Source organism: Chlamydotis macqueenii, chromosome 9, assembly GCF_036417535.1.
Source record: "Chlamydotis macqueenii isolate bChlMac1 chromosome 9, bChlMac1.mat, whole genome shotgun sequence".
Taxonomy (NCBI): Eukaryota; Metazoa; Chordata; class Aves; order Otidiformes; family Otididae; genus Chlamydotis; species Chlamydotis macqueenii.
In genome coordinates, this window is record NC_141564.1 from 6,557,522 (window position 1) to 6,571,184 (window position 13,663).

The 13,663-nt window shown below is 50.9% G+C and overlaps 2 protein-coding genes across 2 annotated transcripts in view; both read left to right on the forward strand.

Moving 5' to 3' along the window:
• The window catches only part of GPC1 (glypican 1), a 205,537-nt gene extending 196,938 nt beyond the window's left edge, over positions 1-8,599 (forward strand). Inside the window, exons 6-9 of the mRNA XM_086754740.1 lie at positions 308-427; positions 1,153-1,286; positions 2,474-2,649; positions 3,081-8,599. Of these exons, the coding sequence (XP_086610866.1) occupies positions 308-427; positions 1,153-1,286; positions 2,474-2,649; positions 3,081-3,298 (648 nt within the window). The 3' untranslated portion in view covers positions 3,299-8,599. The remainder of the gene's footprint in view (positions 1-307; positions 428-1,152; positions 1,287-2,473; positions 2,650-3,080) is intronic.
• A 3,398-nt stretch (positions 8,600-11,997) lies between these two features.
• DUSP28 (dual specificity phosphatase 28) lies at positions 11,998-13,578 on the forward strand. Its single transcript, XM_010123814.2, has 2 exons — positions 11,998-12,409; positions 13,355-13,578. Exons 1-2 carry the CDS (start codon positions 12,062-12,064, stop codon positions 13,475-13,477), a joined length of 471 nt encoding a protein of 156 aa, XP_010122116.2. The 5' UTR covers positions 11,998-12,061; the 3' UTR covers positions 13,478-13,578.
• Positions 13,579-13,663: the final 85 nt, after the last annotated feature.

The following is a 13,663-nucleotide window of genomic DNA, read 5'->3' on the forward strand; positions in this document are numbered from 1 at the left end:
ACAGATAAAATTGTAATAAATAATTTGCCAACAACATTGGTGACTTGTCCAAAAACATGTGACAATTTTGTGTTAGTGCTGAGCATTCTGCTTGATAGTGGTAACCAAAACCAGTTACAGTGTGCTGAAAACACTTCCTGGCACAAGAGTAACCTTACCAGAAACTAAGCCGAAATCTCGGAGATCTTGCAGGCAGACAAGATAAATGTACTTAAGGAGGAGAAAAAAACAAACTTAAATGCAGAGTGATAATTAATTAAAGAAATAGTAGCCAAACATGGAGTAGAGAGTTTGGTTTGTTTTTCAGGTTTTCCAAGGCTGTGGAAATCCCAAAATTAGCACAAAAGGCTCCAGCAGTGAGGACAAGAAAAGGCGAGGGCGGGTTGCGTTGGAAGCAAAATCCTCTGCACAAGCACTGGAGATGCTGGTGAGTTTGCCTCCGAAGCTCCGTCCACGCTGGTGTGCTGCCTCCCCTGGGAGCCCAGCCAGAGCAGCCCTGGGTCCTGTGGGTCAGGACAGACCACCCCTCACCCTGCTGAATCACCTTTGCTGGCGAGTCTGAAGAAGATCAGATTGGCGAGTGCTGGTGTGACCTAAGCAGGTCTGATCTTGCCTCAGCACAGGGTTGGGGTCTAGGTTGCTGATAACCAATTTTTCAGAGATGTAGTGCCAAACTTATCTGAAAAGGTTTCTTGCCATTGGTGTCGTTCAGCCTCAGGCAGTCCAGCCTGGATACAGATGTCCTCCTCCATGGAGATTTTGTATTCTGTGGAGGGGGGTCTGCTGTGGGGTCCCACATTTCAGAGGCTGCTCACTCACAGACATCTGCCTGCCCCACCCTGGCAGAGCCCTGCTGGCTCCCACCGAGGCTGCTTCTCAGCAGCTCATGGCCCAGAAGATTATCTTCTCCTGGTTAATCTTACAGTACCAGAACAGTCCTTAGCATGTAACCTTCAGCCTTGGGTGCTTGGGTTGACAGTTGGTCTTTAAGGGAAGGCTGGTGACACATCCCTGTCTGCATGAAAACAGACTTTGTGATGGTAAAACAAAAGAAATAAATAAATTAATTAAAACAGCCAGAATCCTTGTCCTTTCCACAGCCCTGGGGTGCCCCAGAGCTATCCTGGCCCTCAGAATCCTCTTTTTCTACAGGTTTTAGATGCCAAAGGGAATCTGACAGCTCTCAAGACTTACTGGATCACCCTGCCCAGCAGCCTGTGCAGCAAAAAAGTAATGGTCAGCTCAGCGGCGGACGACAAGTGTTGGAATGGGATGACCAAGGGCAGGTATGGAGAGGGTCAAGGTGCCAGGATAGCACCGTTCTAGTGTGAGAGAGGGAGAGTTTGATAAAAGGCACTTACACATCATCTCATCCAGCCCTACTTGTTCAGACTGAACTGAAAGGTCTGTCCCTGTCCACGCAAATCTGCATTTCCTGAAAATCTGGTACCTGGGAATGTCAAGCCTGTTGTCATTTTGCTGTGTGTTGAAGGATTAGGCATTGAAATGCATTCACCATAAAATCGCTGTGTAGTTTTGTACTAATGAAGCAGTTTTGCAATTCCACATGCGCTCGGAAGGCAGAAGGGCTGGATTTACCTCACAAACTCCACAGCTGTTGCTGAGAGCTGCATGCGCATCTTCCTATCCATACCTGCTCTGAAATGCTGTTCCCTCATGAGAGGAGGCACCCTGCTGACACCAAACAGCTGCAGAAACACCTCCCACCCATGGCTGACAGTTAAAGGATGGCTGTGCGGGGAGATGGGCAATTGCTGGCCGTGCACCTTTCTCCGCAGCTCTCCGTGGACCTTCTGGACTGGTCTCTGCCAGCCTGGAACCAGCACCTTCAGTTCTTCTATGTCTCCCATCATTGCCAGCAATGCCACAGATCTGCAGGCACTGCTGAAGGGAGCAGCACAGTTCTGTTTGCTGGTTGACTGCCTCCAGTTGACTGAAGCTTCCCTGGGGGCCTGCCTGGTTGTACTGGACTGAGGGCATTCAGTTGTCCCAGGGTGTCAGTCCCCACAGGGTTTAACCAACACAGGGATGAAGGTGCTCCTCAGCCTCCCAAGTGGATGGAGCTTTTCCACAGGGGCATGTCACTGTGGCTCCCACAGGTACCAGCCTGAGAACAACCCCTCAGCCCCACGCACAGCCTTTCCTACAGGAAACCCCTCCCGATGCTGGGACAGCGATGCTGCAAGGCCACCAGCCACCTCCTGCAAGCTGAGGTGGCCTCAGGGTGAGCCCCAGGCTCTGATGGGGTCTGGCCGTGGCAGGACCGCTCAGCCATCCCTAGAGCTGGCTGCCTCTCAGCAAACACCAGCGTATGAAGGCTGTTTGACAAGCCAGAGCCACTGACAGAAGCTCCCCTGGGGTTCACAAAGGCTGGGTTATCACTGGTGTCTGTAACGGCGAGAGGTGAGTTTAGCTGGGGGGAGACATCTAAACCTGTCCCCTTCCTTCACAGCTACCTGCCTGAAGTGATGGGGGACGGCCTAGCTAATCAGATTAACAACCCAGAGGTGGAGGTGGACATCACCAAGCCAGATATGACCATTCGCCAGCAAATCATGCAGCTAAAGATCATGACAAACCGGCTGGGCAACGCTAACATCGGGAACGATGTAGATTTCCAAGACGCAAGTGAGTTGAGCAGAACTGGAGAGGTCCACAGCAGGCGAGGGGGGCTGAGCGGTCAGTCCTGGCAGCCTGCACGGGCCTCTGCGCAGACCCTGCCGCTGGGCCCTGACAGAGAGAGAGGTTTTGGTGACCTGGCTTTTGGGCTGGGGCCGCAGGGGGGTCTGTTCGAGTGCAGGCAACTTGCTGCGGGGCGGATGGAGGATGTGCTGCTCTCAGTACCCAGCCTAGCCCTGCTGACACAGCCACTGCTTCCGTCTGCTCCGGAGGTTTCCGGCTGCTGCAGCAGCGGGTGCTTAAAGTCGGCCGGAGATCAGGTATGGGCTGGGGCAGGGCTGGTGGCCAGGGCTCCCCGGGGTTGCAGCAAGGGGAAGGCAGGGAGGTTGCCCGCCATATGGAAGGCAGCCGGAGCTCACCCCGTGTTTGTCTCTGTGCAGGTGACGACATGAGCGGCTCCGGGAGCGGTGACAGCTGTCCTGATGACGTCTGTGGCAAAAGACTTTCTAAGAGCCCCAGCACCAGGCAGCCAGAAACGCACGCTATTCCTAAGCAGTCTGGACACGGCATCAATGAGGCCAGCAGCAGATCTTTGCCTTCTGCCTTCCTCCTCCTCCTTTCGGTGGCTTTCATTGCCACGCAGCACTTGTGGCGGTAACTCACTAGCACAGCCAGGAAAGAGACTGCGGCCGAGGGCTTCACTTTGCCAAAACCAACCAAGCAACCAACAAACGGACGTATTTAATTCATCTTGGAAAAAAAAAAAAAAAAAAAAAAAAAAAAAAAGGGAGAAGAGGGAGGAGAAAAAGGTTTCAGTTGTTTGCTATTTCTGGCAGTGCTCGAGCTGTTTTCTTCTTTCTTGGTCTCTTCCCCAATGCTGGGCCCTTCTTTCCGTACCTCATTGTTTTACTTTTATTATTGCCACAAACTGGCTCTCGGGGCTGACACAAGCCTTTGCAGAGAGGGCTCCGGGGGAACCCGGCCGGCCCCTCGGAGGGCAGCTCCTCTGCTGCCTCCAGTGGAATATGCAATTGCCCTGACGTTGTTACCCAGCCGCTGGCCAGAGCGCTGCTTGCCATACCGCTGCCAAAAGCACGACAGTGCTGAGAGCAGCGCCACTTCGTAACGCGCAGAGACTGAGATCGTCAGCGCTGCTCAAGTGCTGCGTTCAGGGGCTCTTTCAGGTTTTTCCTCTGTACTTCCTAGGCAGGCAGAGATGGCCCTTCACTTCCAGCGGCATATGTAGGAGCATGAGCAGGTTTGGTGGGTTGGACTGAAGCGGTTTGGCAGTGGCTGTTGGAACCAAAACCGCAGAACTTCCTTTTTCTTTGGAAAGGTCACAAGTGGGTTTCTTGACTAGAGCTCGTAGCTGACGACAATTTGAAATGTAGGTCTCCTACATCTAAGTGACTGGGAATGAGTGTTAGGGGTTGGGGTTTGGGGTATTTTTTCTTTGCATGCTAGTTGGAAAGCCATTTTTTACCCAAGGAATAATGGTCCAGTTTCTACCTGCAGTGCAGTACCGTCGTAGGTAACAGAGAGATGAAAATATGCACAGTGGGATTCTCCACTCGACAGTTGTGCTGCCTCCTCCTCCTCTGGCCCCAGCCACGGCTGGGCGTGCCTTTTTATTTGGTGACAAGAAAGACCAGGGACTTTTAACGAACTGGAGTATTGCGACGATAAAAAGATGATAAAAGATCTGGAGCACCTCTCTTATGAGGACAGGCTGAGAGAGTTGGGGCTGTTCAGCCTGGAGAAGAGGAGGCTCCAGGGAGACCTGATAGCGGTCTTCCAGTACCTCAAGGGGGCCTACAAGAAAGATGGGGAAAGGCTGTTTAGTAGGGCCTGTTGCAATAGGACAAGGAGTAATGGTTTTAAAATAGTGGGGGGTAGATTTAGATTGGAAATTAGGAAAAAATTTTTTACAATGCGAGTTATAGAACACTGGAACAGGTTGCCCAGAAAGGTGGTGGATGCCCCATCCCTGGAAACATTCCAGGCTGGGTTGGACGGGGCTCTGAGCAACCTGATCTGGTTGGAGATGTCCCTGCTCCTTGCAGGGGGCTTGGACTAGATGGCCTTTGAAGGTCCCTTCCAACCCTAACCATTCTATGATTCTATGACTGGTGGTGAGAGCTCACACTGGGCAGGTGCGGGAGTGATGCCCCAGCAGCCGCCTTGGGGCAGAGCGGGGCTGGTAGTGGTTAGCCCTGGGCGGTGGCCCTACCCGGGAGACTGACTCAAGGTAGCGGCTACTGGGGAGGACATCGGGACGGGACACATTTTGTTTGGGACATTTCTTTTCTTTTGGTGTTTGTTCCTGTTGCATTGTAGGTTTATAAGTGAATCTCTGCTTTCCCTATCCCTTCCCCATCCTCCTGTGCACCTTCCCTAACGGGTGCAGGGACAGGGTGAGACAGCAGGTCAGACACCCACCCGCAGCTCCGCTTTGGCTCAGGGAAGGGCCAGGCCCACCCTCTGCCGCCCCGTCCCACCACACACCAGCCTCTGGGTCACGCAGGCGGCTGCCCTAACCCCAGAATGCTTGGTGGGGTGGGCTCTGTGCCGGGTTTTGAGCCTGGGGGTGGTCAGTGGAAGATATAAATGTCCTCACGTAGCTGTAGGAGTGTCTGTGCTTGTAGGGCTGTGTGCTTCGGGGCTTCCAGGAGGCTTCTGTACGTGACAGGTAGAGCAAGTGTCAGCTGGAAAGTAGGTTTAGCAAATGTTACAGATACAGCGCAGTCACGGCGACCGGCTGGGCCCAGAGCACACCCCGGGGGTTGGGCTTCATTCTTGTGGGATCGGCTCTGAGGTTCAGGTGTGCTTGTCCTGCAGGCGAGAGGGAGGGCAGAGGTGCCTCTGTCTTCTGCTTTGCTGGTCTGCACAGCTCAGGTTTGAGCATTTCTCCTCTGTCCTGCCAGAGGAGATGCGTTTTCGGGCTGAGCAAACATTATGGGGTTGGGGTTTGGCTGTTTTCTCAGAAAGGGAAAAAATAACATTTTTAACATTAGCAGTTTCCAGAATGTGCGATTTTAGGGAAAATGAGAACATGAGCAAGGTAATGCCAAAAGCTGATGCAGACGGGCGCAGAGGGAGCTTGTCAGCCCTCCCTGGTATGGGGGTCCCACCAGGCACTGGGAGGTAGCAGCGGCTTCTGCCCACCTCATCCTGCAGCCAGGTAACGATGCTCATGGTTCGTCAAACCAGGCAGAGATTTTAGGCCAGCTTTGACTGGCCACTTCCAAGTCACGGTGACTGATCTCCTGCCTTACACTTGGCTTTTTCTGATCTAATCTGGTAGGGCTCCAGAAATGACAGCCAGGATGCTGGACGTTGGCTAAAGGAAAGGCAGCACCACTAGACCCAGCAAAACCCAGGAGTGGATAAATACAAGTAATGGATTTATACAGATTTATTTACTTCTAGAAGTAAGGCAAGTTCCACATTTTAGTTTTACTGCTCTGAAGAGTTCCTGTCTTTTTTTTGTCTTTTTTTATTTTTTAACCAGAATTGCCAATACAAATTTAGCCTTCAATTACAGAAATCCTCACAACCAATCCTGCAGAAACTTTACATCCAAAACAAAAAAAAAGGGGGGGGAGGGAGGGAGATGGGTATTAAAACATTGTAACCTTTTCAAAAAATGATTGGGTTGAATTGGAGTTTTAACACACGACTGTAGAGGTCAATGTTTTGGTTTGCAGAATGGGAGACTGGAAGAAAAGTCCTTGTCGTTTCCATTTCTGTGCCGTTAGCGTTTGCTGTCAGACTGTTACCCTCAAAAGCTTCTTACGGGCCCCAGGGGAACACACTTTAAATGTGAAGCCAAGGATTTATTGATTGTCCCGTTAAGATTTTAACAATTTAATAGCCCAAATTATTGGTCCTGTTATGATAATAAAACCCAATTAATGGGTTTGGATAGTAAAATCCAAATTAATAAGGCAAAGCCTCAAGGATACAGTAAAAACTGTTATGCAGGACAAACCCTTCCTGATGGACCTTCCCACTCTGTCTGGGGTTGAGTTTGCACTTCAGTGTCCCTCTGGGCCCCGAAGGCGGCTGCTGGGGTCCTCCTGGAGCCGAGCTGGGGGTTTGAGCAGCGTGACAGCCCCAGGTCTGTGTGGGGCGGGCGAGGGCACTGCTGGGGGCTCTTCCCCTTCTGTGCCAGGAGTCACATGATGTTCACGTTAACGCTTCCTCCCTCCTCGGTCCTGGATCCGCTTGGATTTGGTTTATGTACCTTTTCACACAGTCTGCCTGCGCTGCTGCTTTTTGTCAGTCCCTGGTTATTCTGTTTTTCTGTTCTCTTCGTTACGCTGAAGCAGTTTCCCCAACCTGCTGCAATCCAGTGGCGCAGGGCTGCGCTTGGCCATGCCACCTTCTGCTGGGGGGCTGAAACGGCTGAGTCCCACTGGGGTATCGACTCAGTATCGCTCTGAACTCCAGCAAACCTAAAGCAAACCATAGTTACCCGATGACCAGACAGCTGCTGGCCCAACAAGCTGAAGTCAGCCCAGGTCCAGACAAGCCCCGAGCCTGCGCTCGGGCTGGTGCAGAGCCTGTGGCCTTTTCAGTGCTTATAGATGACATTTCCTGGGCTGCCGCCTGCTCGCAACCATTGTGACAAACCTCCCCAGCCCCGTGGCAGTGGCAGGCTGAGGGCTGCGGCCCCAGCGGGGGCTGGCAGCTTGCCGTGGGTTGGTTACGTGAATGGGGAGCTCTGGGGAGTGGAGGTGGCTGGGGAGGAACATTTGCTTTGATGCGGTCGAGATGGTCATCGATGGTGTTTTGGTCTGAAAAGGCCCCTTCACAGGATGCAGAGTGGTGTAGTGGTCCAGGAAAAACCATTAACAAAGACCCCTGTCCCTGGAAAGGGGAGAACCAGAAATAGTGGATTTCCAAGTGTCTCTGTCTTTCAGCCTGCTCTTTTGTGCCATAACGTGTATGTTTTAACTAAGGGTGAGGGTTTATAAAGGCTTTGAGAGCGCAGCTACTTATCACTTACAAATGACAAACTGCCTGTTGTTTTCCAGTGGGCTTGGCAGGGGCTAAGGTAGCAAAATATCTTGAAGTCCACCTTTGCTTTAAACAGATGCATTTCTGTCTGCAGGAGTAAGAATTATTTCACTTACTGGCATAGCTGGACAGTTATCTGTTTCTTTCTGTTACCAAGGTACTTGTAACTCTCTTGCACTGTTTATCTAAAGTTGAAATATGTTCTTTGAATCCTTGTATAAATAAAAAGGCTGGAGACTTAAATCTGTATTTACAGGGCAATTTTATTTCTTCTCCATTTCAGCTGAATTTGGAGGTTTTGTTTGTTTTCCTTGTTGAAGCACAAGTAAAGGCCAGGTCAGGAGTCCTGAGGAATAAAATGTTGCTTTCAGCCACCAGGTTTGCAGTGGGCTGATGTCAGTGTTGTCGATAGGGGTTTGCCTGCATTCAACCCTGTGTAATCTGGAGGAACTGCTCCTGGGGTTGTACGGATGTGGTGCGTGTGGAAACACCGTGAACCTGACTTGAGTCATCCAAGCAAGTCTGCTAAATGTTCTCTTCCTCAAACACAAAAAAGTCATGGCATAATAGTAGGGGGAATCCGAAATACCCTTGGTGTTTGTCATTGCAAAGTGCTGTGCTGGTTATTTACCCTGCCCTGGTACTAGTGCAGCTGCTGGCAGGGTGAACAGCAAGCGAAGCAGACCACTGGGCCATCGCAGTGATGCAGATGTTTGATCTTGAGCGCATGCTGGAGACTGAACTGATGCAGCAGGAAGGTTTGTGCTTCAGCTCTGCCCTGTCCACTCCCAGAACTGGGTGAATGCAGGAGTCAAGGTGATACCTCGACAGCCACTTTTGATGTGTCTAAGAGAGACTTGACAACTGGAAGCTTCTGAAAGTGTATCTGTCTGCCTGGAAGCAAATATCACTTAAATTTAATAAATTGAGTGATACCCTTCAGTGGCTAGGTATTTATTTAGTTTCCTGTCCTGCAGTTATAGCTATTTGCACCACACACATTTATATACATACAGACAAGCGTGGAAATGCTGATCTTCTCGAAGTCGTGTGCAGACCACTCAACTCTTTTGCCTCCTCTGTGTCTAATTATGATCTTAAGTAAAGGCCACTTACAACTGTGTGTGTATTGAAGCTGTTTGAAAACATTTCTGTTGGTTTGTAATGCTGCTGAACGCCATATGTTTGCAAATTCACTGCTAAGAACTTGTGGAAGGTGTGGGGTGTGATGGAAGCACAGTTGAGCTCCTGCTTCCCCAAGAAGGGAAGGCTGCAGGGACTCCAGCAGCAGCCCGTGACCTACGAGGAGCTCACTGAGGCGATGGGGCCAGGCACTTTGCAGTGATGCATGGCAAGAGGACAAGAGATGGCCAGCATAACCGGGCTGTTTGTACAAGGTGTTTGCACCGCACCCCAACCGGCACCAAGACCAGAAACCCCTCAGCAGCCCCCAGCAAAATCTGCACTGAGGGATCAGTCCTTTTCTAGCCAGGGGGTGAAACTTCACCCTGCGGTTCAACCATTTGCTTCCAGAGGCGGCAACTGTCTTCACTGCCAGGAGATGGCGATGGCGTCTAGCTTATGATTTCTCTCTGTGTAACGACAACCACGCTGTTCCTGGGTCCTCCTCTGCGCGGGGACACGGGGCAGGCTGGTGGGAAGGGACAGCCTTTCAGGCGTGAAGGACCATCCTCCAGTCAGCTGCAGGCAAGAAGCTGGTAAACATCGTAAGCATCAGAGTGAGGCAGGAGGGGTGCAGAAGCCCCCAGAAGGGGCCCAGGTGGCACCCAGGGGCCTCCTGGACCAGTGCTGGAGTGAGCTGCAGGGAACTGCTGAGCCAGTAAGTCACACAAGGCGCGTCTGGCAAATCCGGGAGCAAACTGCTGCACTGCTGCTGGCCATACGGATCGGTGCAGGGTTCATGCCACATCCAGTGTGATGCCATGCAAAATAAAGATCACCATTTTGGTAACAAGAGCAGGCGTCTTGGGAAAACTCAGCACGGTGGGCACTTTTCAAAGGGAGGCGCGTGCTTACCATTAGCCATATTATTTTAACAGGATAATCCCTCTAAACTGATTTTTGGACCACACTAAAGCCAAGTATGGCACACAGAAGCAACTCACAGGTGCTCAGGAAGGCAAACAAAGCCATGAAATAAGTTTTTCTAATGGTGAGATGTGATACTGACAGCAGAAACACATCTGAGGAAGTGATGGTGATCCTTCTGCCCTGCTTGTGCAGGACATGGGGTGCTCCAGCTCGGTGCCCCTCAGGGTCAGCAGCCTCTCCGTTCTGGTCGGGCACATGCCAGTGCTTGGCCACCACTGCTGGTACCCAGGGTGAGGGAGGGGGTGCCGGGCAGGGCAGGGGGGCCAGGTCAGCGGGGAACCAGAGCTGCCAGGGGTGCGGTGAAAGGGAGGAAGAGGCATCATCATCTTTCCAGTGTATGTAGGTGTGCCTGTAGCCCTCGACTGACCCAGCTGGCAGCTGCCAGGGCTTGCCTGCACAGGCAGGTGCTGGGGACTGTCGCCATCAAAGCAGTTGTCCCCAGTGCCCTTCTTGGCTGCTCTTGCTCCTCGCCACTTTGTGGGCATCACACAGGGCCCACAGAGGCTGTCAGCTGCATCCCTGGCACGGAGTCATGCCATTAGATAGAGCTCATGGGCCATGCAGAGGAATTCAGACAACACTGACTTTCCACCATGGCCTGTGCTGCTCTACTGGGTAACATCATTTCCCAGGACAGTCCTGGGCTGTGATGTGCTCTGCTTTGGAAACCGAAGGCCTTCATGGCACAACACAAATGTCTCTGTCAGCAGAGTGTTGCAAGCTGCAAGGGGACTGTGGTACCTGAAGTCATGCTGGTGTCTTCTCCTTCCACCCAGGCTTGAAGTGGAGTGTGTCCATAAACTGCCACCCAGGGACAGCTGCCAAGGCCCAGGAAAGCCCTCTGATGAGGCCAGGTAGAAGAAAGCAGAGCCTTTGCCGCCTTGCAGGCGGGATGAGGAAGGTAGGACAGCAGCTGGCTCCTTTCCACAGTGCAGGGAACCAACACATGCCTGTCCCATCAGGAACATCTCTGGCAGCAATTGCAGAAAGGTTCCTTGTCTGATCCGCATGCGTCATGGTCTGGGAATAAGGGTGAGCCATGGAAATGCCGATCTGGACAGGAGCCAGTGCCAGGGAGAGCCTGAAAATCCTGGAAATTTTGGCCATAGGAGAGTCCAAGGGCTGGCTGACATTGCTGGAGTAGGCAGCATCAGGGCGATACTCGCCTGCTGAGCTGTCTCCTTTCCAGCTCCAGGGACCCAGCCTGACCCTTTGTCCAGCGAGATGCCCTAGGCGAAGGAAGCGATGCGGCAGAGGAATGAGCCCATGGGCAGGTGAGGCATTTGATGAACAGCGGGAGGGGGATGCTGCGCTCGCATGCCCGTGTGAGGGAGCCGGCTCCCTTGGCCCCAGAGCTGGCATCTCTCTGGCAGGCTGTTACTGACATGCCTGATGGCAAGTATGCAGCAGATGATTGATTGCCCCCACGCTCCATGATGTAATAAAAGCTCATCCTCCTCCTCCTCCCTCTCATGGCTGAGTCCTTACTGGCTGGCATTGCAGTTCATGCCAGTCCCATTAGTCTATGATGTGCTGCTGCTGTGATAGCCAAGATTCATCTTTGTGCCAGCAGCAAGTAGCGGTCACAGGCTCTTTTTTTTTTTTTTTTTTTTTTTTTTTTTTTTTTTTTTCTCTCTCCTCCGCATCATGGCCAGAAAGAAAAAGTATTGAAGCAGCTCAGTGACATGCTCAGTCTGCCAGGAAGTGGCTGGTACCTGGTCCAGCCCTGCATCACCCGCCCAGCATCAGCTGATGTGGCATTCCCCTGGCCAAGCCATTTAGCAATTTTACTGAAGTCCAGAAAGATTAGCACTCCCATATCTAAATAGCCTAGTAAATCATTTTCTTGGTACTCAAAAGATGCTTTTGTCTGGGTGAGGAGCAACTGAATGAGCTGGCACCAATACAGCATCATCAGTGCTGACTCCAGCACAGCCTTCCAGGGTGGAGGCGGGGGGCCGGGGTGGTTTAGCTTCCTAGGTGCTATAGGGCTAGGCACTGTACAAATCCAGCTGTTTCTCAAATAATCTGTGGGTTCTGAAATTGCTTTTCACTGTTTATATGCAGCTCTCAGGATGCAGCAGGCACTAGGACCTGCCTGAAGCCTTTATATCTGACTGTTCAGCAGGGATAAATATAGCACGGCCCAGCTGGCTGCCAGGCAGCGCAGCCCCTTCACTTTGCTGGGGGAAGCAACCTGCGCTGCAATCCTCTGGCGTGCTGCGGCTCGAGGAGGTGTCTGGGGAGCTCTGCAGTGGTGCCAGCGACCCTGCGGTCTTGGCTGCCGATGCTCCAGCTCTGCAAGGTCACCACCTCGCTGCTCATCAGCAACGCCAGGGCGGCCTGCAACGAGGACCTTCTCAGGCGAGAGGGAGTCACCTTCTGCGTTAATGTCACCAGGCAGCAGCCATTTCCTGGCCTCCAGCAGGTGCGGGGCATACGTGTGCCCGTGTTTGATGACCCGGCTGAAGACCTGTACCGGTATTTTGAACAGTGCAGCGATGCTATAGAAGAGGCTGTGAAGAGTGGTGGGAAGTGTTTAGTTTACTGTAAAAATGGCCGCAGCCGATCAGCTGCCATTTGCACTGCTTATCTGATGAGACACAGACAGCTCCCACTCAAGGATGCCTTTGAGGTATTGTACTTATATGCAGATGTATATTCTTCTGGGTAAAACAAATGCAATGCTTCTTATGAGTAACAATGAGTTCTCATAGAATTATTTTGATGCTCTCGCTTGTTTATTAGCATTTATATAGATATTCAACACTTGAATAAAAAAATTCCACTGTAAGTTTTTCCACACCCAAGTTGGCCAAATAAGCTTTCAGTATGAGGTTTCTGGGACAGACAGACTCACAAATGCAAATAGGCTTTAAGCACTGGTAGCAAATATGCAAAGGTGGTTGTTTTGTGAACTTTTTTTTTTCTCCCCTGTCGTTTGCTCAGTCATGATAAGTGAAGTTAAAGACAGAGACATAAAGCAAATGAGTGACATGGATACGAGTGTGTGCAGAAGTTGCTTTGCAGGATTTGCTCTTATCACCAATGTGACAGCTCAGCATGGCAGAGGAAGGAATCTGTTAGGCCGGCTAACAGCTAGGGACTAGCTAGGGACGAGTAACAGCATCTCAGCTTTATTAGAAAGCCTATCCAATACATACGACTCATGCGCTAGAGTCTTTTAGTCTGCACCCATTTGGTAGGTATATCGCTAAAGTTTCTAACTTAGCTAAACATTTTGCTCAGTACTAGACAGAGGCATGCAGATACATGACCAAATTTCACACTATCATCTTAAACATGAGCAGTGTCGGCACACTTTGTGAGAGACATTCACATTTCCAGCAAATTCAGCAGATCCTTTCCATGTCTTGCCCACAAATCCATTCTGTAACAGGGACCACATGCCAGGAAGCTTTAGCAAGTACAGAGTGACGTCAGCTTACCAAAATACCTGTATATTATTCCATAGCCAAATCAAAACAAAAGTAAGTCCTCTCAAAAGTCTAAGAGGGGACAAAAAAAAAAAAAAAAAAAAAAAAAGCCTTGCTTCTACACTCTCTCTCCTTTTTCCTAGACTGTGAAGACTGCCAGACCTGTAGCAGAACCCAATGCAGGATTTTGGTCTCAGCTGCAGAGATATGAAGAAGATTTGCAGATATCAACGCAGTCTAATCTGCTGAAAAATAGCAATGTGTGAAGATGGTTTAAAGAGAGTTAAGTGGCTTGCTACAGATTTAAAAAAAAATAATAATTATCACTTCATATATCACCTATACATAAAACGCCTTACTCCCCAAACTGAGTTGGTAGTTTATTAAATTCATTCAGAGCGCTACTGTTGAAGGTGCATGGGAAAGGGGCAGATAAGCAGGGAGAAACAACA

Bases quoted from the DNA above. Each gene is read 5' to 3' on its own strand.
- DUSP28 (XM_010123814.2), top strand. From the start codon at position 12,062: ATGCTCCAGCTCTGCAAGGTCACCACCTCGCTGCTCATCAGCAACGCC. The intron at 12,410-13,354 runs GTATTGTACTTA...CCTTTTTCCTAG, and splicing joins CACTCAAGGATGCCTTTGAG to ACTGTGAAGACTGCCAGACC.